This window comes from Spermophilus citellus, assembly GCF_964194105.1.
Source record: "Spermophilus citellus genome assembly, chromosome: 3".
In the NCBI taxonomy this organism is placed as follows: Eukaryota; Metazoa; Chordata; class Mammalia; order Rodentia; family Sciuridae; genus Spermophilus; species Spermophilus citellus.
Window position 1 is genome coordinate 78,861,877 of NC_138184.1, and position 22,024 is coordinate 78,883,900.

The 22,024-nt window shown below is 42.9% G+C and overlaps 4 protein-coding genes across 4 annotated transcripts in view; 2 read left to right on the plus strand and 2 right to left on the minus strand.

Annotated features, from left to right (window-relative positions):
* DYNLL1 (dynein light chain LC8-type 1) overlaps positions 1-1,188 on the minus strand; it is a 36,782-nt gene extending 35,594 nt beyond the window's left edge. Inside the window, exon 1 of the mRNA XM_081287550.1 lies at positions 935-1,188. The gene's annotated coding sequence lies outside the window, so the exon portion shown is untranslated. The remainder of the gene's footprint in view (positions 1-934) is intronic.
* A 149-nt stretch (positions 1,189-1,337) lies between these two features.
* On the plus strand, positions 1,338-9,429 carry SRSF9 (serine and arginine rich splicing factor 9). Its single transcript, XM_081287544.1, has 4 exons — positions 1,338-1,649; positions 4,508-4,668; positions 6,114-6,286; positions 7,682-9,429. Exons 1-4 carry the CDS (start codon positions 1,462-1,464, stop codon positions 7,823-7,825), a joined length of 666 nt encoding a protein of 221 aa, XP_081143670.1. The 5' UTR covers positions 1,338-1,461; the 3' UTR covers positions 7,826-9,429.
* Position 9,430: 1 nt separating this feature from the next.
* GATC (glutamyl-tRNA amidotransferase subunit C) lies at positions 9,431-18,384 on the minus strand. The gene is made up of 4 exons (XM_081287545.1): positions 18,226-18,384; positions 17,972-18,144; positions 10,567-10,670; positions 9,431-9,603 (listed from the first exon to the last, which is right to left on the minus strand). Exons 1-4 carry the CDS (start codon positions 18,304-18,306, stop codon positions 9,500-9,502), a joined length of 462 nt encoding a protein of 153 aa, XP_081143671.1. The 5' UTR covers positions 18,307-18,384; the 3' UTR covers positions 9,431-9,499.
* Positions 18,370-20,669, plus strand: TRIAP1 (TP53 regulated inhibitor of apoptosis 1; the record flags this gene model as incomplete). The annotated part of the gene is made up of 2 exons (XM_081287548.1): positions 18,370-18,555; positions 19,692-20,669. The coding sequence occupies 2 exons, from the start codon at positions 18,370-18,372 to the stop codon at positions 19,773-19,775; spliced, it is 270 nt and encodes an 89-aa protein (XP_081143674.1). The 3' UTR covers positions 19,776-20,669.
* Between the last annotated feature and the right edge of the window lie 1,355 nt (positions 20,670-22,024).

Consider the following 22,024-nt stretch of genomic DNA (forward strand, 5'->3'; position numbering starts at 1 on the left):
GCAAAACCCTGTCTTGAAAAACAGAATTAAACAGGGCTGAGGATGTAGCTTTGTGGTAGAGCATCCCCGAGGTCAACCCCATACCAGAGGGAGGGGAAGAGAGAGAGAGAGAGAGAAAGAAAAAAAAAATTCTTATCTCCTTCAATATTTTATTGTGAAAAAATTTAAACAGAAAGGTTGAGAGAATGGTACAGTGAACACCCACCCACTCACTGGCTAGAGTCCATAGTTAACATTCTGCTATTTTGTCCATCCATGAAGCCACCACCATTTCTTTTTCTTTTCTCTTTGGTGATCAAACCAAGGAACTGTGCATGCTAGGCAAGTGCTTTACCAAATGAACACCCCAGTTGAAGTTTTGTTTTTGTTTTTTGGTACTGGGGTCACATCCTCAGTCCTTTTTATTTTTAAATTTTGAGACAGGTTCTCTCTAAATTGCTTAGGGCCTTGCTAAATTGTTGAGGCTGACCTCGAATTTTCGATCCTCCTGCCTCATCCTCCCCAGTTGCTGGGATTACAGGTATGCACCACCATATCCGGCACAAGTCCTCAGTTATAATGTCCCAGGTTACAATGCTCTGTTTTAAATGGTTTGAATGTGAACTGCAAGGTGGGAGTTTAGCTGGGTTCTGTATTTGCACTCAGGATGCAAACAGGGGGCATGGCTCTAGATTCTAATCCTGACTCCACTCTGAGACTTCAGTTTTCTCTCCTGTAACACTGGGGGGGGGGGTCCCTCCTTCCTGGGTAAAGATTCAAAGCGCAAATCACCAGATAACATTCTAACAGTAATGGCTGTGATAGTTCTCATGTAATCTTTTACACCCTCATCCCCCACAACCACAAATCCAAGATCTGAGGACCACCTACGGTTTACACCATCAGGTCTAAGCAGCTGTTAAATGAGCACAGGGTGGGCCAGAGGGCTACTGACCTGAGGCTGCGGACCGCGTCAGTCCACCACTCGGGACTCGTTCGGTTCGCTGCAGGTCGGCCTGCGATCGGGCCTGGATCCTTCCCTCCGGCGCCCTGCACGCAGAGTGACAGCTGCGCGCCGATCCCGAGCGTGCCCGCGTCACCTCAGGGAGTGCTCATAAAGGCCTGTGAGGTAGGCGGCGCTACAGAGGGAGAAATCGAGGCTCAGGGAGTCTCTCGCTCAATCCAAGCAGCGGGTTAGCGAACTGCTTTTGAGGATTGAACCCTAACTGCGCTACCTTTGGCGTCTCGGAGACCCGCCTGCACCTACAGGGGGCGCCGACAGTCGCGCATGCGTAATCATCGCGGCCGCGTCCCCTTTAAGAAATTCCTTTAGCCTCGGACCCCTTTGCTTCCGCTCCGCGTTCCCACAATGCTGTGCGGCTGAGCGCCTCGGAGCCCGCGGGGACGCTGCCGGGGAACCCGGGCTGAGGCGGCAGCGGCGCGACGTGGGCTGCGGCGGGCCCGCGGCGTCGGGCGGTGCGGATGTCGGGCTGGGCGGACGAGCGCGGCGGCGAGGGCGACGGGCGCATCTACGTGGGAAACCTTCCGACCGACGTGCGCGAGAAGGACCTGGAGGACCTGTTCTACAAGTACGGCCGAATCCGCGAGATCGAGCTCAAGAACCGGCATGGCCTCGTGCCTTTCGCCTTCGTGCGCTTCGAGGACCCCCGGTGAGGCCCCCGCGGGTCTGCCCGCCTGCAGGCCCCAGCCCCTGCCCGCGCTCCGCTCCCCTCCCCCCGCTGGCCTCCCTTCCCCCTCAGCGCGGACCCCTCGCGGCGCCCCCGGATGGAGGAGGAGGAGGCCTCTTCTCGCCGCGGGCTTCGGGCGGTCCTCTGCTCCGTCGTCACTTCCTTTATTATTATTTTATTTAGAAACACAAAATCGAAGCTTTTGGAGGGCCAGATCCCGCCCAAACTGGCCTTGGGGATGGTAAAAATTAGCGTTCGCTCCTTCGCGGCCGGAGAGGCGTCCGCAAGGGGACGCGGACCGGGCTAGGAGAGCTCCGGCCCCTAACTAGCCCCGGGGGAGACTCGGCAGGGTGCAGAAGTAACCCCCGCCCACCCACCCCCCCTGCCGAACTCGCCGTTGGGGGGAACAGACTGCGGGGGCACGGATGTTTTGGGAGGTGGCAAAGAGGGCTCTAAGAAGGCTCGGTGAAGGACCCGATCTCCAGCCCGCGCGCGCCTCTCCACAAGGCCAGAACCTGGCCCGGATAAAGGACTCGGGGGCTTAGGGGGACTTCTGAAACAGCTTGAAGGACGGTCTTTCATCCCACTCCTCTCTAATGAGGGAGGCCTTACTAGATGCTGAAGGTCCCAGGGATGTGGAAACTTTAGATCCCTAGACTTGCTCGAAGGGATCTTTGTGATTTTGCAAACATTGTTGGGATTCTGGCCGGAAAAAGCCCAGGAACTTTCAAAAACTGCGGTCGATGCTCAGAAGCTACTGCTCTGCACTGGTCACTATTATTTAGCTGGGGTTAAATAGGAGCTGGCCCCATTTTCCCAGCATCGTGTCGAGGAAGGGTTCTCTGCTTCACTGCCAGGAATATCCGTAGCGTGTGTCCTGCCTCCCGGGAGAGCATCTGAGGTTGAGGTGGCAGGAAGCACCCTGAGGCTTTGATGGCTGAAGACTGACAGGGCTAGCTGCTGATGTCTTGCCATTTGCCTCAAAAGTGGAAGGGGGCATTTTTACACCTAAACAAGAAAGGGCTGTGTCCCCGTTATTATTACAGTCCACTGTGTATTTTCCACAGTGTGTCAGATCCATGCTGTATACTTAGCATTTTCAGTAATCTATAGGGAGATACTGTTAGCCACATTTCATAGTTGAGGAAATGAGGATTTGGAGAGTTGTGATAAAAGAGTCTAGTAAGGGTTCAAATCTTATTTGTTCTGCCCTTAGAATACATACTTGCTGTGTGCTATGTTACATTGTCATTTCTTCTTTTAGTCCTTTCATAATAGAAAAGCTATATTCTGATATCAATATGTGAGAAGTTTCAAAGTATTTTGCACATTAATATCTCATTTTATCCTTACAGTAACTCTGTGACATTAGTATACTGTTCATGTTAGAGATTTAAAAGCTTGATTACACTTAACCATGGGTGATTACTAGTAAGAGGCAAAATGATTTAAAGTCAATTTTTTGTTTCATATTGGGGATTGAACTCAGAGACACTCTATACTGAACAGCATCTCTAACCCTTATTATTTATTTTGAAACAGGGCCTCACTAAATTGCTGAGGCTGTCCTCCAATATGGGAACCTCCTGAGTAGCTGGGATTACAGGCATATACCACTATGCAACTTCAATTTATATTCAAAATCTATTCTTAACCCTAGCAGCTATGCCCCTCCCATATTGCATTATAATCCAGGTTGCTCTGGGATGTGGTCCTTGTTGCTTTTCATCCTGGAATATCTCAGGGTTTTTTTTGTTTTGGAGTTTTTTTGTTTTTGTTTTTGTACTGGGAATTGAACCCAGAGGCACTTAACCACTGAGCTATATCCCCAGGCCCCCCTTTTTAATATCTTTATTTTTTAGTTGTAGATGGACAATACTTTATTTATTTATCTTTATGTGGCGCTGAGGCTGGAATCCAGTTGCTCACACATGCTAGGCAAATACCACTGAGCCACAGTCCCACTCCCCCAGCCCTTTTTGTTTATTTTGAGGCAAGGTCTTGCTAAGTTGCTTAGGGCCATATTAAATTGCTGAGGCTAGCTTTGCACAGTGATCCTCCTGCCTCAATCTTGTGTTGTTGGGATTACAGAGAGGGGACACCATGCCTGGCTCTTTCTCTAGTCTTTAAGGTAGTTGGCCTTGTGGAATAACTTCCAGGGGCTTATGTTTGGTATGCATGGTGGTGCACATCTGTAGTTCAGCTACTTTGGGAGGCTGAGGCAGGAGGATCAGTTGAGTCCAGGAGATGGAGACCAGCCTGGGCAACATAATGAGACCCACTCTAAAAAACCAACAACAACAACAACAAAATATAACATGAGAAACAGCTCATCAAGGTTGAAGGAACTGGATTATTGGCAAAATTAGTTGTCTGCCAACAACCTACATCTTCTTTAGTCTTCTTAGAATTTATCCTTTTACCTGTCCATTATCATTTCATACCTAGAAGACTGTGTTTGACAGCTCTAAAGTTTAATTCAATACCATGAAAGGTTTTCATCCAAAGCAAAGGTACATTAAGATCCTGTTTTATGCTGGGCCCAGTGACACTCCTATAATCCTAGTGACAGGAGTTTGAGGCAGAAGGATCACAAGTTGGAGGCAAGCCTGGGCAATTTAGTGAGACCTTGTCTCAAAATGAAAAATTAAAAGAGGCTGTGCATGTAGCTCAGTGGCAGAGCGCCCCTGGGTTCAATCCCTAGTATACCCCCCCCTCAAAAAAAAAAAAAAGAAACTGTTGTTTTCCCCCTTTACTTTCCATTTATACTCACTTTATGCCTCTCATTGGGAAATCAGTCAGCTTCCTGGGCAGCACTAATTTCAAACCTTTCTTTGCAGAGATGCTGAGGATGCAATTTATGGCAGGAACGGTTATGATTATGGCCAGTGTCGGCTTCGTGTGGAGTTCCCCAGGACTTATGGAGGTCGGGGTGGGTGGCCCCGTGGTGGGAGGAATGGCCCTCCTACAAGAAGATCTGATTTCCGAGTTCTTGTTTCAGGTATGTTCCTTTCAAACTTGATGAAATGATACATACACCACTTAGTGTAGAGTCTGGCTTCTAAGGAATGTTAGTGGTTATTCTTCACTGCATGGAATATGTGGGCTTTCTTTTCAGTAACCTGTGCCAAAGCCCTGCTCTGGCCTGCCAGTGAGGCAGGTATCCTGCAAATGGTATTGCAGTAGTAGTTCACTCTGGGTAGAACATAAACCTGATTATAAAGGAGTTACCTAGTGGTGAAAAGGAAATTGATGTTAGAACTCTTTGAGTTTGAAATCTGAAGATGTTTTTGTTAGGAACATACCTTGATATCAGACTTGCTAGAAAGACATCACAGGAGCCAGATTGGAACAACTTACTCAGCCTTAGATCCTTAAAAAAGGCGAGATTTTGTGGTGATTTGAGAATTATATTAAAAACCAACCAAAGAAAACTCCACAACCAAATCTTACTATATTGGAAAGTATGAAACATTTCTGTTTATCAACAAGTGATAAAATTCTTAGAGGTTTATGTATCTTTGAAACATTAACACAATGGTAAAGACCCAAGGTCCTCTACACATTGCAGAGAAATATTAGGGCCCTAGTGGAGTGAAATGTATTGAGGAACCTGGCACCTTTTTAATATGTGAATGTTCTACAATCACAGCCAGTTACCATGTGCTTAAAAGTGATACTCAGTATCTGCCTATCTTGTGTCCCTTTGTAATTTTTTTTAACCCTAGAACTCTATTCCCTCCTTCAGGATGTCATACATTATCTTTTTTTCTCTCCATGCTGCTCTGAAATCCTGCTTAGAAAACTATTAGGAAATGGCTGCAGTCCTGAGCTGTGAGCGGTAAACACAGCCTTTGAGAGCAGGAGCACATTTCCTTTTCATGACACCAGGTAGGGTTGTATGACTCCCGACTAGTTTTAGCGTCTGAGTATTACCTTTCCCCCCACTGTAGTGAAGAATGTTGGTGATCTCTTAAGAGGTACTTTGTTTGGTTTGTCAGTCACTTGCTCCTATGAGAAAACAAACTTTTTTAGATTTTTGTTGTTAAATTTCAGCTACACTTTGGTTATTTTGTTGGCTTATTTCAAAATTTCCATGTCCTGGGAAAACCTGCAGGCAAGAAATAATTGGTACTGATAAATTTCATAATGGGAAGTTTTGGGAGTTTGACATTGTCTATGAAGAACAAAGAAAGAGGCTATGAATTTTGCTCTGTTGGGAAGGTTTGGTCTCTAGAAGATAAGACTAGGACCAGCTTCTCAATTACCACACATGTATCTCAGTGCTTTTCTCTGGTTTTGAGTCCCTTATCAATATTTGCGATTTGGGGACCCTTAGGAATTAAGCAATTCATAGAGAAGAGACCATAGATATTGCTGACTCTTATCAGGGCAGTAGACATGGCTGAAGAATATGGGTTCTTCTCTTATGTTTTCTGTGCCTAGGACTTCCTCCTTCAGGCAGCTGGCAGGACCTGAAAGATCACATGCGAGAAGCTGGGGATGTCTGTTATGCAGATGTGCAGAAGGATGGAATGGGGATGGTCGAATATCTCAGAAAAGAAGACATGGAATATGCCCTGCGTAAACTGGATGACACCAAATTCCGCTCTCATGAGGTAGGGCCTTCCTTACCTTCTATTTCTAGGTCATTCCACCCAACCCTAACCTAGCAGTAGTACTAACAGGCTATGCATTTGCTATTTGTTTGATGATCTCACATTACCATTAAAGATCTATTTTAAGTGAAAAAAAAATTGCCATGCCTAAAATACTGATGTAGTCTATCATAATGTGGTGGATTACCCTGTGATACTACCCCCTATACCACTGGCTCAAATAGCAATTTCTCTTATAACTGTCCCTCTTCTGTGTCTAGTCTGGGATTTATAGGCCAACCTCTTCCCTTATTGGTACTGCTGACAGTACTGAGTTATTACCTTACTGTTCCTTTTCCATTATAGTGCAGGTCTCTTTTGAAACTTGAGCCACCTTGCCATCATGTTGTAGTAGCCACCTCATCCTTGGGGCAGAGTTCCTGATGTTCTTCCTTTCAGGAAGACAGCTGCTGCTTTGGATCTCTCAATTTGATTCAAGTGGTGATTGTCCCTTTGGTACCGTTTTGCCCAGACACCAGACTGTCAATTGGACACTGACCTTCTTTTCTGGTTATCTATCCTGAGTTGCTATGGTGTTTGGGGATACCTGGGGAAGATAGAGCTCTAGGCTCATTTCTTTTTCTGAGAATTCATATAATTCTCTAGTTTTATGATTTGGAGGCTGGTCCTTGCATGGCTTAACAATGCTTTAGCTCAGACTGTCATTTACAGCTTGAATTTGGAAACAGAACAGTACCTGGTCCTCCCTATAAGGCAGGGCTTCAATAAGGGTAAATCCAATGACTGACTTTTACCTAATGTGACAAACAATTGGTTGAGAACAGAGGGCTGAGAGAGAGTCCAGCCTAGATATGATTCTTCTTCTGGTTATTAATTTTTTAAAAAATATTTTTAGTTGTCAATGAACCTTTATTATTGAATTCGTTTATATATGGTGCTGAGAATTGAACCTAGTCCCTCACACATGGTAGGCAAGTGCTGTACTACTGAGCCACAACCCCAGCCCCTGGTTATTAATTTCTTAGATTGTGTCCATATGTAAAATAGTTTCATAATAACCTGGTCACTGGACTTACCAGGAAGCTAATCTAGGAGGATAACAAGAGCATTAGCCCAGGACCTACGAGGTAGTAAACAGGAGGTAGCTTCTGTAGATGCACATTTAAAATGTCAAATTGCCACTTATTATTTGTGTCAGTCTTCATTTTCTTCCTTTTTGAAATGGGATAGTAAAGAGTACCTACCTCTAACATTGTGAGGATTTAATAAGAGAGCACTGCTAGATATGGTAAGAGCTAAGGACTTATTGTTAGGCAGCTGATTAGATCTTGGTTTGCTTATTCTTCTGGCTCTTATTTTTTTTTTTTTCTTTTCTTTACTCTGTTCAAATTTCAGGGTGAAACTTCTTACATCCGAGTTTATCCTGAGAGAAGCACCAGCTATGGCTACTCACGGTCTCGGTCTGGGTCAAGGGGCCGTGACTCTCCATACCAAAGCAGGGGTTCCCCACACTACTTCTCTCCTTTCAGGCCCTACTGAGACAGGTGATGGGAATTTTTTTCTTTATTTTTTAGAAGAACTGAGCTGCTTTGTGCTCAGAATCTACATTCCAGATTGATGATTTAGCGTCTTAGGAAATTTTTTTAATTTTTTTTTTAAGGAAAAAGAAAACTACATAATTTCTACCAGGGCCATATTAGCAGTGAAATGTTTAAACTGCAGAATTTGTGGTTTTGGTTCAGAAACAAGTTGTATATTTTTCACCCCTGATTATGGGAAAAAAAATCAGTGCTATGTCTTTGTGGGTTGCTCTGCTATGGAGATCAGCAGTTACTGTGACTGAGTCGGCCCATTCTGTTTAGAAATATATTTTAAACGTTTAGTAATTGACATGTGTTGTTGTCCTTGATTAAGTACATAGATTTCACCTAAGAGGTACACTGGTTTAAGGAAAAAAAAATTATTGAGTCATAGGAGCACCTTGTACCAAATTTGTTTTTGTATTTTGATGCTGGGAATTGAACCTAGGGGTGCTTTTACCACTAAGCTACATCCCCAGCCCCTTTTTATTTATTTTGAGATAGGGTCATTTATTTTGCTTAGGGTCTTTTTAAATTGCTCAGGCTGGCCTCCAACTTGGGATCCTCCTGTGTCAGCCTCTTGTACCCAATTGGTAAGGAGTAGATATAGATTGTTTTACTTGGGGATGATAGTTGCTCTGATAGTGGTTTGAGAACTTCAACCTCAAGTACAGATTCAAAATTCTAATTCAAGGCCAACCTTGTAAATTAAATTGCCTAAAAGAAAAAAAAAGGGAGCATTGCAGATAAGAGAATGGGAAGAATCAAAATGCCCAGGGCTTTTTTTTTTTTTTTTTTTCTTTTGGTAGCAGGAATTGAGCCCATGGTTGCTTAACCGCTGAGCCACATCCCCAGGCTTTGAACTTGGGATCCTCCTGCCTCAGCCTCCTGAGCCACTGGGATTACAAGTGATGGCCACTGCAGCCTGCTCCAGGACTATTTTTATAAGTTTTTTTTTCTTTTTTTCCCAGAAAGAGAAACTAGTAACATATTTGCATATAATCACTTTGTCGGGTGGAAGAAGGTTTTAGGTTAAGAGTTCAAGCTATAATCTACTTTTTTTTTTTTTTTTTTAATGTTGAGACAAGACCTCACTAAGTTGCTGAGGGTGGTCTTGAACTTGTGGTCCTCCTCCCTCAGCCTCTTAAGTGGCTGGACTTACAGGTGTGTCACCACACCCAGCCAATTTGAACACTTTTAAGACCTGAGCAGAAAGTTAGTCCTCTTGTTCTGAATAAGGTGGATACCCAAGAACAAATGCAGGTACAACTGGTAAGGGAAAGATAGATGACAACTCAGGTTGTCACAGTAATCAGATACTGTCTACCAGATTTTTATTAATATTCTACCAGAGTTTATATATATATACAAGTTCACTTATATAGTTTGGTAGACAGTTTTTTAGGAGGAAATAATGTTTTCCATACTGAACAGGTCTGTAAGCAAGTACAAGATTGATTTCCTTGGAAGCTGACTTTTGCTCTTTACTATCAGGAATTCAGTGCCTTGTTTTGGCCAGATTTTTTCCAGCTCTGTCTTCAGAAGAGTCAGATACTAAGAAATGCTTAAACATCCATTTTTTTCAGGTGATTAAAGAAGTGGGAACGATAGGGTTCACAGTAACAAAATACCATCATTGCTCTTCCACATGCTCATGGGGTATCCCCTTCCCAGAATGACTACTCGAGTCTGTTGGGAAGGGCAGTTGTTCACCCAGCTGTGGCAAAGAGATATTACCTGTTTGAAAACAATAGGAAAGAATGTTACAGCTGAACCTGCTATCCACCTGGCTCTAGCCAGATCTAACTAATCACTTGTTTTTCATGGAAGTAAGTGTGGCTTCAATCCCATTTTCCTGGGTATCTGAAAGAATTACAGTTATAAGTGAAGCCAAGTTAAATGCACACTTTTCAATAAGGAGTAGAGATAGACTGCATTCATTTTGTTCCAACAAGTGGTCTGAAGCAAGGTTTGTTTGGAAGTTAGTATGTATTTGATCAGTAATCATCTGCTGAAGCAGTGAGAAGTTTATAAAATTTCTTAAGTGAATCAAAGGCATGTTTTAGAATTAGGTCGTAAGTTTGCTAGCCTGCCTTTCTATCCTTGTGGCAACCAGAACTGTCCTAACCTGGATGGTCTTAATGAGTCCCTTGAAGAGGTAACCTCTGCACTGACTAGAGCTGATGTTTTATGTGGAGGCTGCCCAGAATGCTTCTCCCCCAAGAGATGTCCCATTCTCAATTGCCAAAGGGGTGTAGCAGCTCTGAGTACTGACACATATGCACAGGAGATAAAAACACTCAACCTACCCATGATTCTGGATTTTATTGGCGAGGAGTTCTTTTAAAGCTCCTACAGTAAGGTTAAAGATGACATTCTCCAGGAATCTGGCTTGTAGGTATGTTTTATTTGGCCTGCATAGTACTTCATTGTTTTTAATTTGAATTGATTGCCAACAATTAAAATTTTGGAAATATCTTACAAAAATGCCAGATACCCACATTCTCTGGGAAAATGGGCTCACATTCCTACTTGATGGTCTCAAAAGAAGCAGTGAATGCCAGCTATTTCCTTAGGCAGTGCTTCAGATTTGCCACCCACCATAAACCCCCCGTCCTGTTTTGCTGTTTCCCAATGCTTACTACACCATAGAGTAAGTATGATACCTGGACTCTACTGCCCTCCTAATGCCACACATACCTGGGGGGGCCACAAAATACTCTTCCACCACACGATGGGAGTTTTGCAGTAGTTCTTCAGCACAGTTGCCTTCTGCTATGTTGTCGGATCTCAAGTACAGACATCTACAAAACCCAGAAGCTCAAAGTTACCATTGGAGAGAATGGGGCTTCTAGGGCAGTGGAGAAGGTCAAGAATGGGAGAACAAGGGAACAGCATATTCTTGATTTATGGTCACTGCTCCAGGATAAAGGAGCTATGATCGGGAGTAGACCAAATATTCATCTACAGTTTATAGATTCTCCCAACAACTATGAGGTAAGTGGTAATTAATTTTCAGAATCTATTTTTCTTTGCCGCTGGTACAAGGAATTGGACCCAGGGTCTCATGCAAGCTAGACAAGGGCTCTAGCACTGAAATACATCTCCATCTCTTTTTAAATTTAGAGATAGGGTTTTGCTAGTTGCTGAGGCTGGCCTCCAACTTTGGATCCTTCTGCCTCAGCCTCCAAGTCACTGGGATTACAGGTGTGTGCCACTCTGCCTGTCCCTAATGGGATTTGAATTTTGTCACAGAAGGGCAGGAATAACATGAATACCTGGGCAAAGGCTGCCTGTATATGAAGTCTAAGTTAAAAGATTCTTTTAAGAAAGGACTAAAAGAATCCTGGCATCCATCCCAGAGCTAGAAACAACAAATATTTACTCATACTATGAGAGTTGGTCTTAATCTATCTTAACTGTGGCCTTGAAGAGTGATCTTATCAGAACTTAAGTTTGTTCAAAAAATGAGGGCTATGTGTTGGTATTTTTAATGGGATTGTGCATTCATTTAAGACAACTTGGAGAACAAAAATAAAAACCACCCATAAAGGTAACCACTGGATTTTCTTTTTCTTTTTTTTAATATATCTTATTATTTTTTCCCCTGTCAGACTGGGGCTTGAAACCCATGTAGAATGCTTCATGATTGCTGGGAAGATTGAAAATAATGGCATTAAAAATAAGACCAGGGGCTGGGGATATAGCTCAGCTGGTACAGTGCTTGCCTTACATGCACAAGGCCCTGGGTTCAATCCCTAGCAGCCAAAAAAAAAAAAAAAAAAAAAAAAAAGTGGTGGGGGGAGGGCTGTGGCTGTGGCTCAGCGGTCGAGCGCTCGCCTCACATGTGTGAGACTGAGGGTTCGATCCTCAGCACCACATAAAAATAAGTGAAATAAAGGTATTGTGTCCAACTACAACTAAAAAATAAATGTTTTAAAAAAAATTAGAACTGGGGTAGGGACTCAGTGGTAGAGCCCTTGTCTAGCACTTGTGAGGCACTGGGTTCAAGTCTCAGCACCATAAATGAATAAAGGTCCATCAACAACTAATAATTTTAAAGAAAAGTGATCTCATATTGATGGGCCCACATTCCTTGCATTAAAAAGTGGGTGCTGAAGAAAAAAAGAAGGTGCTGAATGGCGTGTTCAATTTTCATAAAGAGCCAGTAAACCTACTATACCTTGGTCTCCATCACTTATTTGAAGTATTTGAATGTTCTGACAAAGATTCTGCTATCAACAACAGAAGCTTAAAAGCCACTGCTTCCCAACAGGTTTAACAGTAATTGATTCGTTCACTCATTGGATACAGGTTTCCTATGTAAGTGAGATTCCCAGGAAAACAAAATTCACATCTTTAAATAAATATCACATTTCCACTTAATTACTATTTACAATGAAGTCATTCCTAATAGATATCCCCATTTTCTTCTTCATCATGGGCTAATGAAACCAGCACCTCTGCTAGTGGCACAGCAAACCCCTTCATTTGGCAAACTGCTTAACTTTCCTGTACCCAGGATCTTATTTAAAACAGGAGCAGATGAACTATTCTGGTCTTTATTGTTTTTGTGGTATTGGGGATTGGATGCTGTGCCTCAGGTCAGTTATTGCTTGAGAAAGGTCCACTTCCTTTCTCAATTAAGAGTTCTATAAGATAAGTTAATATAGGGGCTAGGGTTGTGGCTCAGTGGTAGAGCGCTCATCTCGCACGTGTGGGACCCTGGGTTTGATCCCTCAGCACCATGTAAAAAATAAATGAGTGAAATAAAGGTATTGTGTCCAACTATAAAAATATTTTTTTAAAAAAGATAAGTTAATATAAATACTCCTAAGGCATTCATTTTGTGAATAGATCGATTTATTTCCTATGCATCGGGGCTAACATTAGTTATGTACTGTTTTTGAAAGAAATAAAGAAAATACTTCATTTTTTTTCTGTGTTCTGATCAGATGAGGAACCCTGGCAGAGCACTCACCTAGCACATGCAAGACCCTGGGTTTGATCCTCTGCACCACATAAAAATAAATAAAGGCATTGTATCCAACTACAATTAAAAAAATAAAATATTTTAGAAAAAAAAATCCCTCCCCACTAAAGCACCAAACCAAATCACACCAGAAGCTGAGGAAAGTGCTACTAAAAAAAAAAAAAAAAACAAACAAAACATGGAAAGTGCTGTGACACCACAGAATAAAGAAAAGTGACTCATTTGTGCTTCTGCTGGTCCTTGGGCTAGCTGATGGGCCAGTTCTGCCAAAGCTTTTTTTATTTTTATTCCAGGGGTGGGGGTAGATTAGGAGTGGGGATTGAACCCAAGGATGCTTCACCACTGAAGTACATCCTCATCCCCTTTTTGTTTTGAGACAGGTTCTCAAGTTACAACATGAGTTGCTCAGGGCATTGTTGAAGTTGCTGAGGCTGGCTTTGAACTCAAAATCCTCTTGCCTCAGCCTCTTGAGCCACTAGGATTATAGGCGTGCAGCTAGGGGTTCACTTTAGCTGGCATATCTATCGTAATGAGAGAAGAGGATTCTCTAGTATCTGAAATTCTGAGCCTTTGCATCTAAAAACATGCTTGTCTTTCAAGGTTGTGATAACTGAGATAATGCATATAAAGTCATACCCTAACATTAAGCACACTAATGCTTTTTAGCTCAAACCAAATGATATGTTACTAATATGCAAAGAAATTTCTCTTGGCCAGTCAGGACTTTTACACCAAGTATTGACTATTGCCTAAAACCCTGGTGAATACCTGTCTTTACTTTACCAGGTTCTGTTTCAGATTCAGTTAGTTTGTTCAAAAATTTAAGTCCCACAAATATCACATTTAAATAATAATAATCGTTAACCCAAACAATTTAAAATTTATGGAGACAGTGCAGGTCAGTAACAGGCCAAAATGAGATTCCAGCTGCAATTTCCTTGTTATCTTTTTCACAAACTCTTTCTAATGGAAATGTAATAGACTATATCCACCCTGTCCTCTTCCCAGCTGCTATGCATTTCTTTACAGTTACACACTGGTGACTTAGGAAATCCTGAATTCTTTGTTCTGTTTTCTTTTAACAAGGATATTAGTAAAGAACATTCATTCAGCCAGGTGCAGTGGTGCACACCTGTAATCCCAGCAATTCAGGAGGCTGAAGACAGGAAGGTCACAAGTTGAAGGCCAGTCTCAGCAGTTTAGCAAGGCCCTAAGCAATTTGGGAAGACCCTGTCTCAAAAAGGACTGAGGAGGTGGCTCAGTGGTAAAGTGCCCCTGGGTTCAATCCCCAATACCAAAAAAGAAAAAAAAAATTTCATTCAGCGAAAATGGAGTATCTACTCGGTGCTAGGCATTAAAAACATCAGGAGCAAAATCAAATATGCTCCCTGGATGAGCATGAGGAGAGGAGTAGACAATCAACAACCTTCATATAGAAGTATAAATACAAGTGATTGTCAGCTTATTGAACATCAAGAGAGCCACATGTCCTGAAAAAGGCCCTAACTCATTATGGTTTGTATCTGGAATGGTCACCTCAAGTTTCATAGTTTCAGGCTGAGACTGTGGCTCAACTGTAGTGCACTTACTTGCCTGGCATGTGTAAGGCACTCAGGGTTTGGTTTTCAGCACCATATATAAATGAATAAAAGATCTATCAACAAGAAAAAGAAATTCATGGTTTTGGGTGTTTTTTTGTTGTTGTTGTTGTTTTTTTTTTCTTTTGTAGGGATTGAATCCAGGATGCTTTTCAAAATAGACTGTTTTTAGCTGGGCACAGTGGCACACATTTCTAATCCCAGCAAATCTCAACTCAGGAAGTTGAGGTAAGAGGGTCAGCAACTTAATGAGTCTCTAAACAATTTAGTGAGAACCTGTAACAATAAAAACTAAAAGGTGCTTAGGGCGTAGCTCAATGGTAGAATATCCCTTGGTTAAATCTCCAGTACCCCTTCCCCACCAAAAAAAGAATATTTTTTTAAATTGTATTAAGATTTAGCAACAGTTGGTGGGTAGCTATATCTTTTTTGTATTCACAAGCCAGTTTGTCAATGACCTACCCCGGAAAATTGTACTACACTACTTCACTAGGTCCACCATGCGGCCAGCGCAATGGTTTCATTAATGAGGTTCTTGGCATAAAAGTTAGCTAGAATAGATCGAAATAAAACACACAGACTCAGTTACCTTATTTCTATTGCCAGGTCTGAGACAGCTCCCCTCTCTGGTTCCCACCTCTAACCGCCCAGCAGGGCAGCAAGGATTACTCAGGGCTAGCAGAAGAGAGAGAGAGAACACGCCTGGGAGTAGCCTTTTATTGAGGAACAAGAGATTCAGGGGAGAATTCCATCCAATGAAGACTGAGGGGGGACCGCATTCCAAGGTCAGGGTCAGTGATTGGGCCCCCAGGGTCAGTGGTCAGTCACACCCCCACACAGACGGGTTCTCTCATCAGGAAAGGGCTGGGAAAGTTCCGACACAGCCAGAACGCCTCAGACCCTTAACGGGAGCCACTCAATCACATGTCAGAAATGGCTTCCCACAACTAGGTATTATTCTGCCCCCTTAGGCCTTTATGTTTGGGGTCCCTGGTATAAAATATATATAGTATAAAGTTTCCTTCCACATTCCCACCTTTTTTTTTTTTTTTTTAAAGACCAGTTTCCTGTGTTGCCTAGGCTGACCCTGAACTAAATTCAAGCAAAGGTCTAGCCTTAGCCTCTGGAGTAGCTGGGACTACAGTGTTGGCCACCACATCCAAGTTCCTGTTTCCTTTAAAACTGGTTAACAGTATTTCTTGTATAAAGAATATATAGAATATAAAAATAGGTTACATAATTTTTGGTCTTTTTATTGAATGTATCTTGGGGACTTTTTTTTTTTTTTTTAATACTAGGGAGATTGAACCCAGGGAAACTTAACCACTGAGTTACATCCCCAGCCCCTTTTATTTTGAGACAGGGTCTCATTAAATTACTTAGGACCTCACTAAGTAGCTGACACTGGCCTTCAACTTGCAATCTTCTTGCCTCAGCCTCCTGAGCCATGTACTACTACATCTGGCTCCTTTTTCTCTTTGGGGACAGGGTCTCACTAGGTTGCCTAGGCTGGCCTCTATCTTGTGATTCTCCTGCTTCACTCTCCCCAGTCACTAGGATTATAGGTGTGCACAACTGCACCTGGCTTATTTTAATTTTTTTCTTTTTCAGGTACTGGGGATAGAACCCAGGGGCCCTTACCTCTGAGCTACATTCCAGCACCCCTGCTTTTTTCTTTTTAATTTGAGACAGGGTCTTGCTAAGTTGCCTAGGTTGGCCTCTAACTTCCAATCCTCCTGCCTCAGCCTATCAAGTAGCTGGTACTACAGGTGTGCGCCACCATGCCTAGCTTTTCTTGGAGACATTTCCATATACACGGTTACTTGACTTATATGCTGATAATATGACACATAAATAACATGTTTCTTTTTTTAGGGAGACAGTGGGTATTGAACCCAGGGGCATTCCACCACTGAGCCACATCCCCAGCCTCTTATTTTTTGAGATAGGGTCTGGCTAAGTTGCTGAGGCTTGCTTAGAATTTGTAACCCTCCAGCCTCACCCTCCCAAATAACTGAGATATCAGGCAAGCACCACTCTGCCCAGCTAGTTAAGTTACATTATTTTGAACAACTGCCAAATATTACATTGTATAATGATGTATTTGTTATTTATTTAGGTTGTTTATGGGTTTGGCTTGGTTTGGGGTGTTATAAACAGTTTTGCAGTGGACACTGTGCATTTTAATTTTTTTCTTTCCCACCCCCTGCCACCAACTGGGAGTTAAACCCAGGGCTTCCCAAGTGCTCTACCTTGGAGCTAGATTCCCAACTCTTTGCATCTGTATCTTGATGGACTTTCACATATCTTTCCATAAGAAAACATTAGGTCAATTTGTACATATGTACATTTAAATTTTTGAAACAGTAATAACACTAATCAAGGCAGAAAATTAGCTCACATTGTAATAATTAGAGACATAAATCAACAAAATATAAAATGTTGGCTAGGGAGAAAGCTCAGTGGTAAAGCACTGGCCTAGCATGCATGAGGCCCATCACCACATAAATATCACAACAAAAAAGATTATATATGTAAAAAATAAAATGTCAAGGAAACAAAAGGATAAAGAGTGAGCAGTTGGAAGGAGAGAGCAGTTGCAGCGGTGAGGAGAGGCTCTCTTAGAAGAGCTGAGAATCAAGTGCTTCTAAGTGCTATGCAACCATATGGAGGCCCGATTGGTGGTGGTGGTGGTGGGGGGGGGGGGACAAATGCAAAGATCCTAGGAACGGAATGAACTTGACTTAGTGGGAAAGCAGTTAAGGAAGCCAGTGTGTTTTAATCCCAGCGGCTCAGGAGGCTCGCAAGTAGACAGCCTTGGCAAATTAACAAGGCCCTGAGCAACTTAGCCAGACCCTTTTTTTTTTTTTTTTTTTTTTTAAGAGAGAGAGAGAGAGAGAGAGAGGGAGGGAGGATTGTTTTTAATATTTATTTTTTATGGGCGGACACAACATCTTTGTTTGTACGTGGTGCTGAGGATGGAACCCGGGCCGCACGCATGCCAGGCGAACGCGCTACCGCTTGAGCCACATCCCCAGCCCCAACCCAGACCCTTTTTTTGAAAAAGGGATATTTTTTTGAAAATAAAGTGCTGGGATTGTTGCTAAGTGGTTAGCGCCCCTGGAGTTAAATCTCTAGTAGCAAAAAAAAAAAAAAAAAAAAAAAAATACAAAATACAAAATAAAGCCGGAGCGGGGCGGTGTATAGGGAGGGAGGGACTAGTATGTCAGATTGGTTAGGCAAGGACTAATGTAGGGACTGAAAGGTGATGATGATTAACACGCAGTTCGGATTTCGCCCCTCCGTACGCTGAGAGGACTCGTGGATTCTAAATGGGAGTGACAGGATCCATAATGAACAAAGCGAAGGACGAAGCCACTTACCAGCGGGGTGACAGTGGGCAAACTCCCAATCGCGCTACAGCTCTTTCACCCTCTGAAACCGCACAACAACCGCCGCCACAGACCGCTGTGAAGGCCCACAGTCAACCCTTCGGAAACCGCAGCGACTTTACCTGTCCTCGAGTACCGACTCCATGGGCTCCACCCCGTCAGTGTCCACCACGCGGAGCCGGTCAGCGAAGGCGACGGCTTTCTCCAGCCGCACCACCGCCTCGCGGCTGCCGAAGTCCACCAGCGCTAGACGTTCCAGGTGCTCAATCACGTCGGCCGTGATCCGCCCGCTTCCCTAGGGATACGGAAGGGACGTGGATCACGGAGAGGCCTAGGCCATCTCTCAGCCGCCCTCCTAGACGCCCCTGGCCTTTACCTGAGAATCCGCCTGGCAGGTGAAGCCCCGGCGCCCGCCCAGCGGGACCCGAAGAGCCAGCCACACCGCCCGCGCCCACATTTCTTCCCTTTTCGGCCTCCGTAGTGCGCCCAAATGAACTGCCCAGCGATATGTTTAAGAGTGATGACATCAGAGTGCGCCTCCGTCGCCTCCGCCATAGCCATGAACAGCGTCGGGGAGGCTTGCACCGACATGAAGCGCGAGTATGACAAGTGCTTCAATCGCTGGTTTGCCGAAAAGTTCCTCAAGGGAGACGGCTCCGGGGACCCGTGCACCGACCTCTTCAAGCGCTACCAGCAGTGCGTGCAGGTGAGCCGCACCCGAGTCCTGGTCTACCCCGAGGCCCCGCGTTCTCCGCTGTGTCCCCAGCCACAAGCCTCGCGTCTGACGGACGTTGGCATCAGGAGGGTGGAAGAAAGCCTCAGTGAGGCCGGTGGCAGCAGCCCTCTCCCCTACCATCACCACTGAGTCCCCCGAATGTCTCTCCGGTTCAACGTTTTTGCAATGCTTCACTTTTTACGGAGCACAGTACATTCGTTGGTTCATTTTTTAGGTGCTCTTCCTGAACTTGCAAAGTGGCCGCAGTTATCTATATTTTATATGTGGGAAACTAACACTCAGAAGCGTAAATTAATTGGCTTAAGTTCACTAGTACTAGGTTTCCGTGATTCTTTTGCCCGTGGCGCACCTTTCTACTGTTACTGTAGGGTGGGCCAGGTGGTTACCGTCTTCTGGCCTGTTCCACACTGTGGAGGGTCCCGTTGTTTTCGTATAATTCCTTCCTTGGCCTGTTTTTCGGACCGGTTACTAACTGGAGCTAATAAAGCTTCATTCTTGCGCAAGGGGCGTATAAGTGCTCTGCGTTGTAAAAAACAGCCCTGGGAAAAGCACTTCGCTAAATTAACCTAAAATATCCTTCTGTAATTCCACCAGGGAGTTGCTGCCTTTACCCTATTTTCAGATGAGGACAGTGAGGCTGGCAAAGCCAGTAAGCCCGGAATCCAGATTTGAACTCATGTCTATCACTAAAATAGTGGGGATGGCATTTGTCAGATTTCACTTCTGAATTTTGAATTTTAACGGTTCCCTTCGCAACTCCTTTTGAATCTCTCTGTTCTTACACTTGCTTTCTTTATAATGGTACTGTTAAAAAGTATGTCATTTGAATCTTGGGTTGTGAGTCTATGTAATTCATTCTTTTTTTTTAATGTTTATTTTCTAGTTGTAGTTGGACAGGATACCTCTATTTTATTTATTTTTATGTGGTGCTGAGAATCGAATTTGGGGCCTCTCACATGCTAGGCAAAAGCTCCACCACTGAGCCACAACCCCAGCCCCTATGTAGTTCATTCTGATTCTACCTTTGTGGCAACACATTTTATTTACAAAGTTTTGATTTTAAGTTTTCTATACAACTTTATAATGTATTTTCTTTTTTCCATCAGAAAGCAATAAAAGAGAAGGAGATTCCCATTGAAGGACTGGAGTTCATGGGCCATGGCAAAGAAAAGCCTGAAAACTCTTCTTGATATTAACTGTCACCTTGAAAATGGATTCCTATATCAGGAAATTGAGGACTCTGGATTTTGTCAACTAAGGCTGTGAAGATAGCTGTAGGATTCAATGAATATAGGAGGAAATTATTTTATTTCTTCTCTATTGATGTTTTCCTCTCACTTGTAAAAGATGATGAACCACCACTCTGCTTTGAGATGATTTCTCACTTGATCTGGCATCTTCCAGAACCTCAGTGGGCTGAAACTGAACAGTTTCTTGGGATTATGGTTGCAATACCTGGTCTGAAATCAGCTTTAAATATATCTTGTATATAAATTATTGATAAACTAGTCAAGATGAGCAGGGTTGCCTGACTTCTTGGTTTTGCTGCAAAGGACATTAGCTACATTGTACTGGGGTCGTTGTTCATGAAAACAATTGGTTAGGACTTCTTTCTTCTCTCAGGGAGCTAATGCTTTAAAAAAGGGGTCCAGGCACAACAGTTTCATCCAGTTTATTTTTATAACAGTTGAAAAAGATTGCTGGTGGCCTGGGTAAGCAAAGAGGAAGACATTCTTTAACAGACAGTTCCCTGCCTTAATAAGAGGTATCCAATTAAGACATGAAAGCTTCAAGAATGTTAAAACAAACACCATTTCAGAGCTCACAGCATAGTTCTGGAATTACGTTACTTGGAGTTGCTATGGCAAAAGAATCCAAACTACAAAAATTTGTTATTGCCAGTTATCAACCCAAGTTAATGAATTAAGTCAACCTGCATATCATAAAAATGTCAAAATGCTGCATCTGGTTAAATGGAGGGGAAAGGTGCTTTCTTCATTTGCCTTGTTTGCCCACCCTGCCCTATATATAATGTCTGTAATCATGATGATGAAATAAATTTTAACATTTAGTTTTTATCATTATTTGCCCCTGGAATTCAAGTGTACTTTATGGAATACCTATTACTTTGTTACCCTACATAATCTCATATATACACTGAAGAGAGGTTTGTGCTTTATAATTTAAAGCTGAAGAAAAAATGAGAATTAGCTAGTGTGGTGGCACAGCCTATAATCCCAGTTACTTGGGAGGCTGAGGTGAGAAGTTTGCAAATTTGAGGCCAGATTGGGCAACTTAGTGAAACACTAATCTTAATTAAAAATTTTTAAAAAGGGCTGGGTGCAGTGGCTTGGGAGGCTGAAGCAGGATTGTGAATTCAAAGCCAGCCTCAGCAAAAGCAAGGCTCTAAGCAACTCAGTGAGACCTTATCTCTAAATAAAATACAAAAAACAGGGCTGGTGATGTAGCTCAGTGGTAAAGCATTTGCCTAGCATGTGTGAGGCCCTGGGTGGAACTTCACAATTCTGAAAAAAAAAAAGTGAAGATTTGTCTAACTTAGGTAATATGGTGTAGAACCGTGTAGAGGTGAGGTATAGAAACCTCGCTTTTTCCTAAAATTTATATCATAGTAGTCTACACAAAATTTTCTTATTTTTGGTACTGAAGATTGAAACCAGGGGTACTTAACCTCTGAACCACATCCCTAACCCTATTTTGAGACAAAGTCTGCTAAATTGCTTAGGGCCTTGCTCAGTTGCTTAGGCTGGTATTGAATTTGTGATCCTGCTGAAAAAGGATCCAACTCAGCCTCCTGAGATGCTGGAATTACAGGTATATACCACCATACCCCACCACACTTTCTTAAAGTAAATTTGTATTTCATTACCAGAAAATGTCAGGAACAGATGATTACTTACATACTCTAGAAAGTAATGTAATCCCCACAAATACCTATCTTGAAGAATTTGGTTTATTATTATATGCCCAAAGATAGTATGAAGTTGATTTTCAGGAGGCCTAAATTCTGTTTTTTCTCCACTTGACCAATTAGAACTTCATATTTAATGTGACTGGCCCTTAATGTCATTTCAAAACATATTATAGAAAAAATAGAAAGGACTGGGGATGTAGCCCAGTGAAGTGCCCCTGGGTTCAATCCCTAGTACCACTAAATGTATATGTATGTGTATGTATCTATCTATATTGGATATATACATACATGTTTGTTTACTTGTTACTCAGTTAAGGAAAGCCTGACAGCAAGCTGAAATTAAGTACTGTTAAGTACTTCTATCCTAAATTCAGACTGGCTACTAGCACAACAGCTTTGTAAGAACTGAGTGCAGAGTACAGCCAAGTGTGGTGGTGCATATCTGTAATCCCAGTGGCTTAAGAGGCAGAGGCAGGAAAATCATGAATTCAAAGTCAGCCTCAGCAA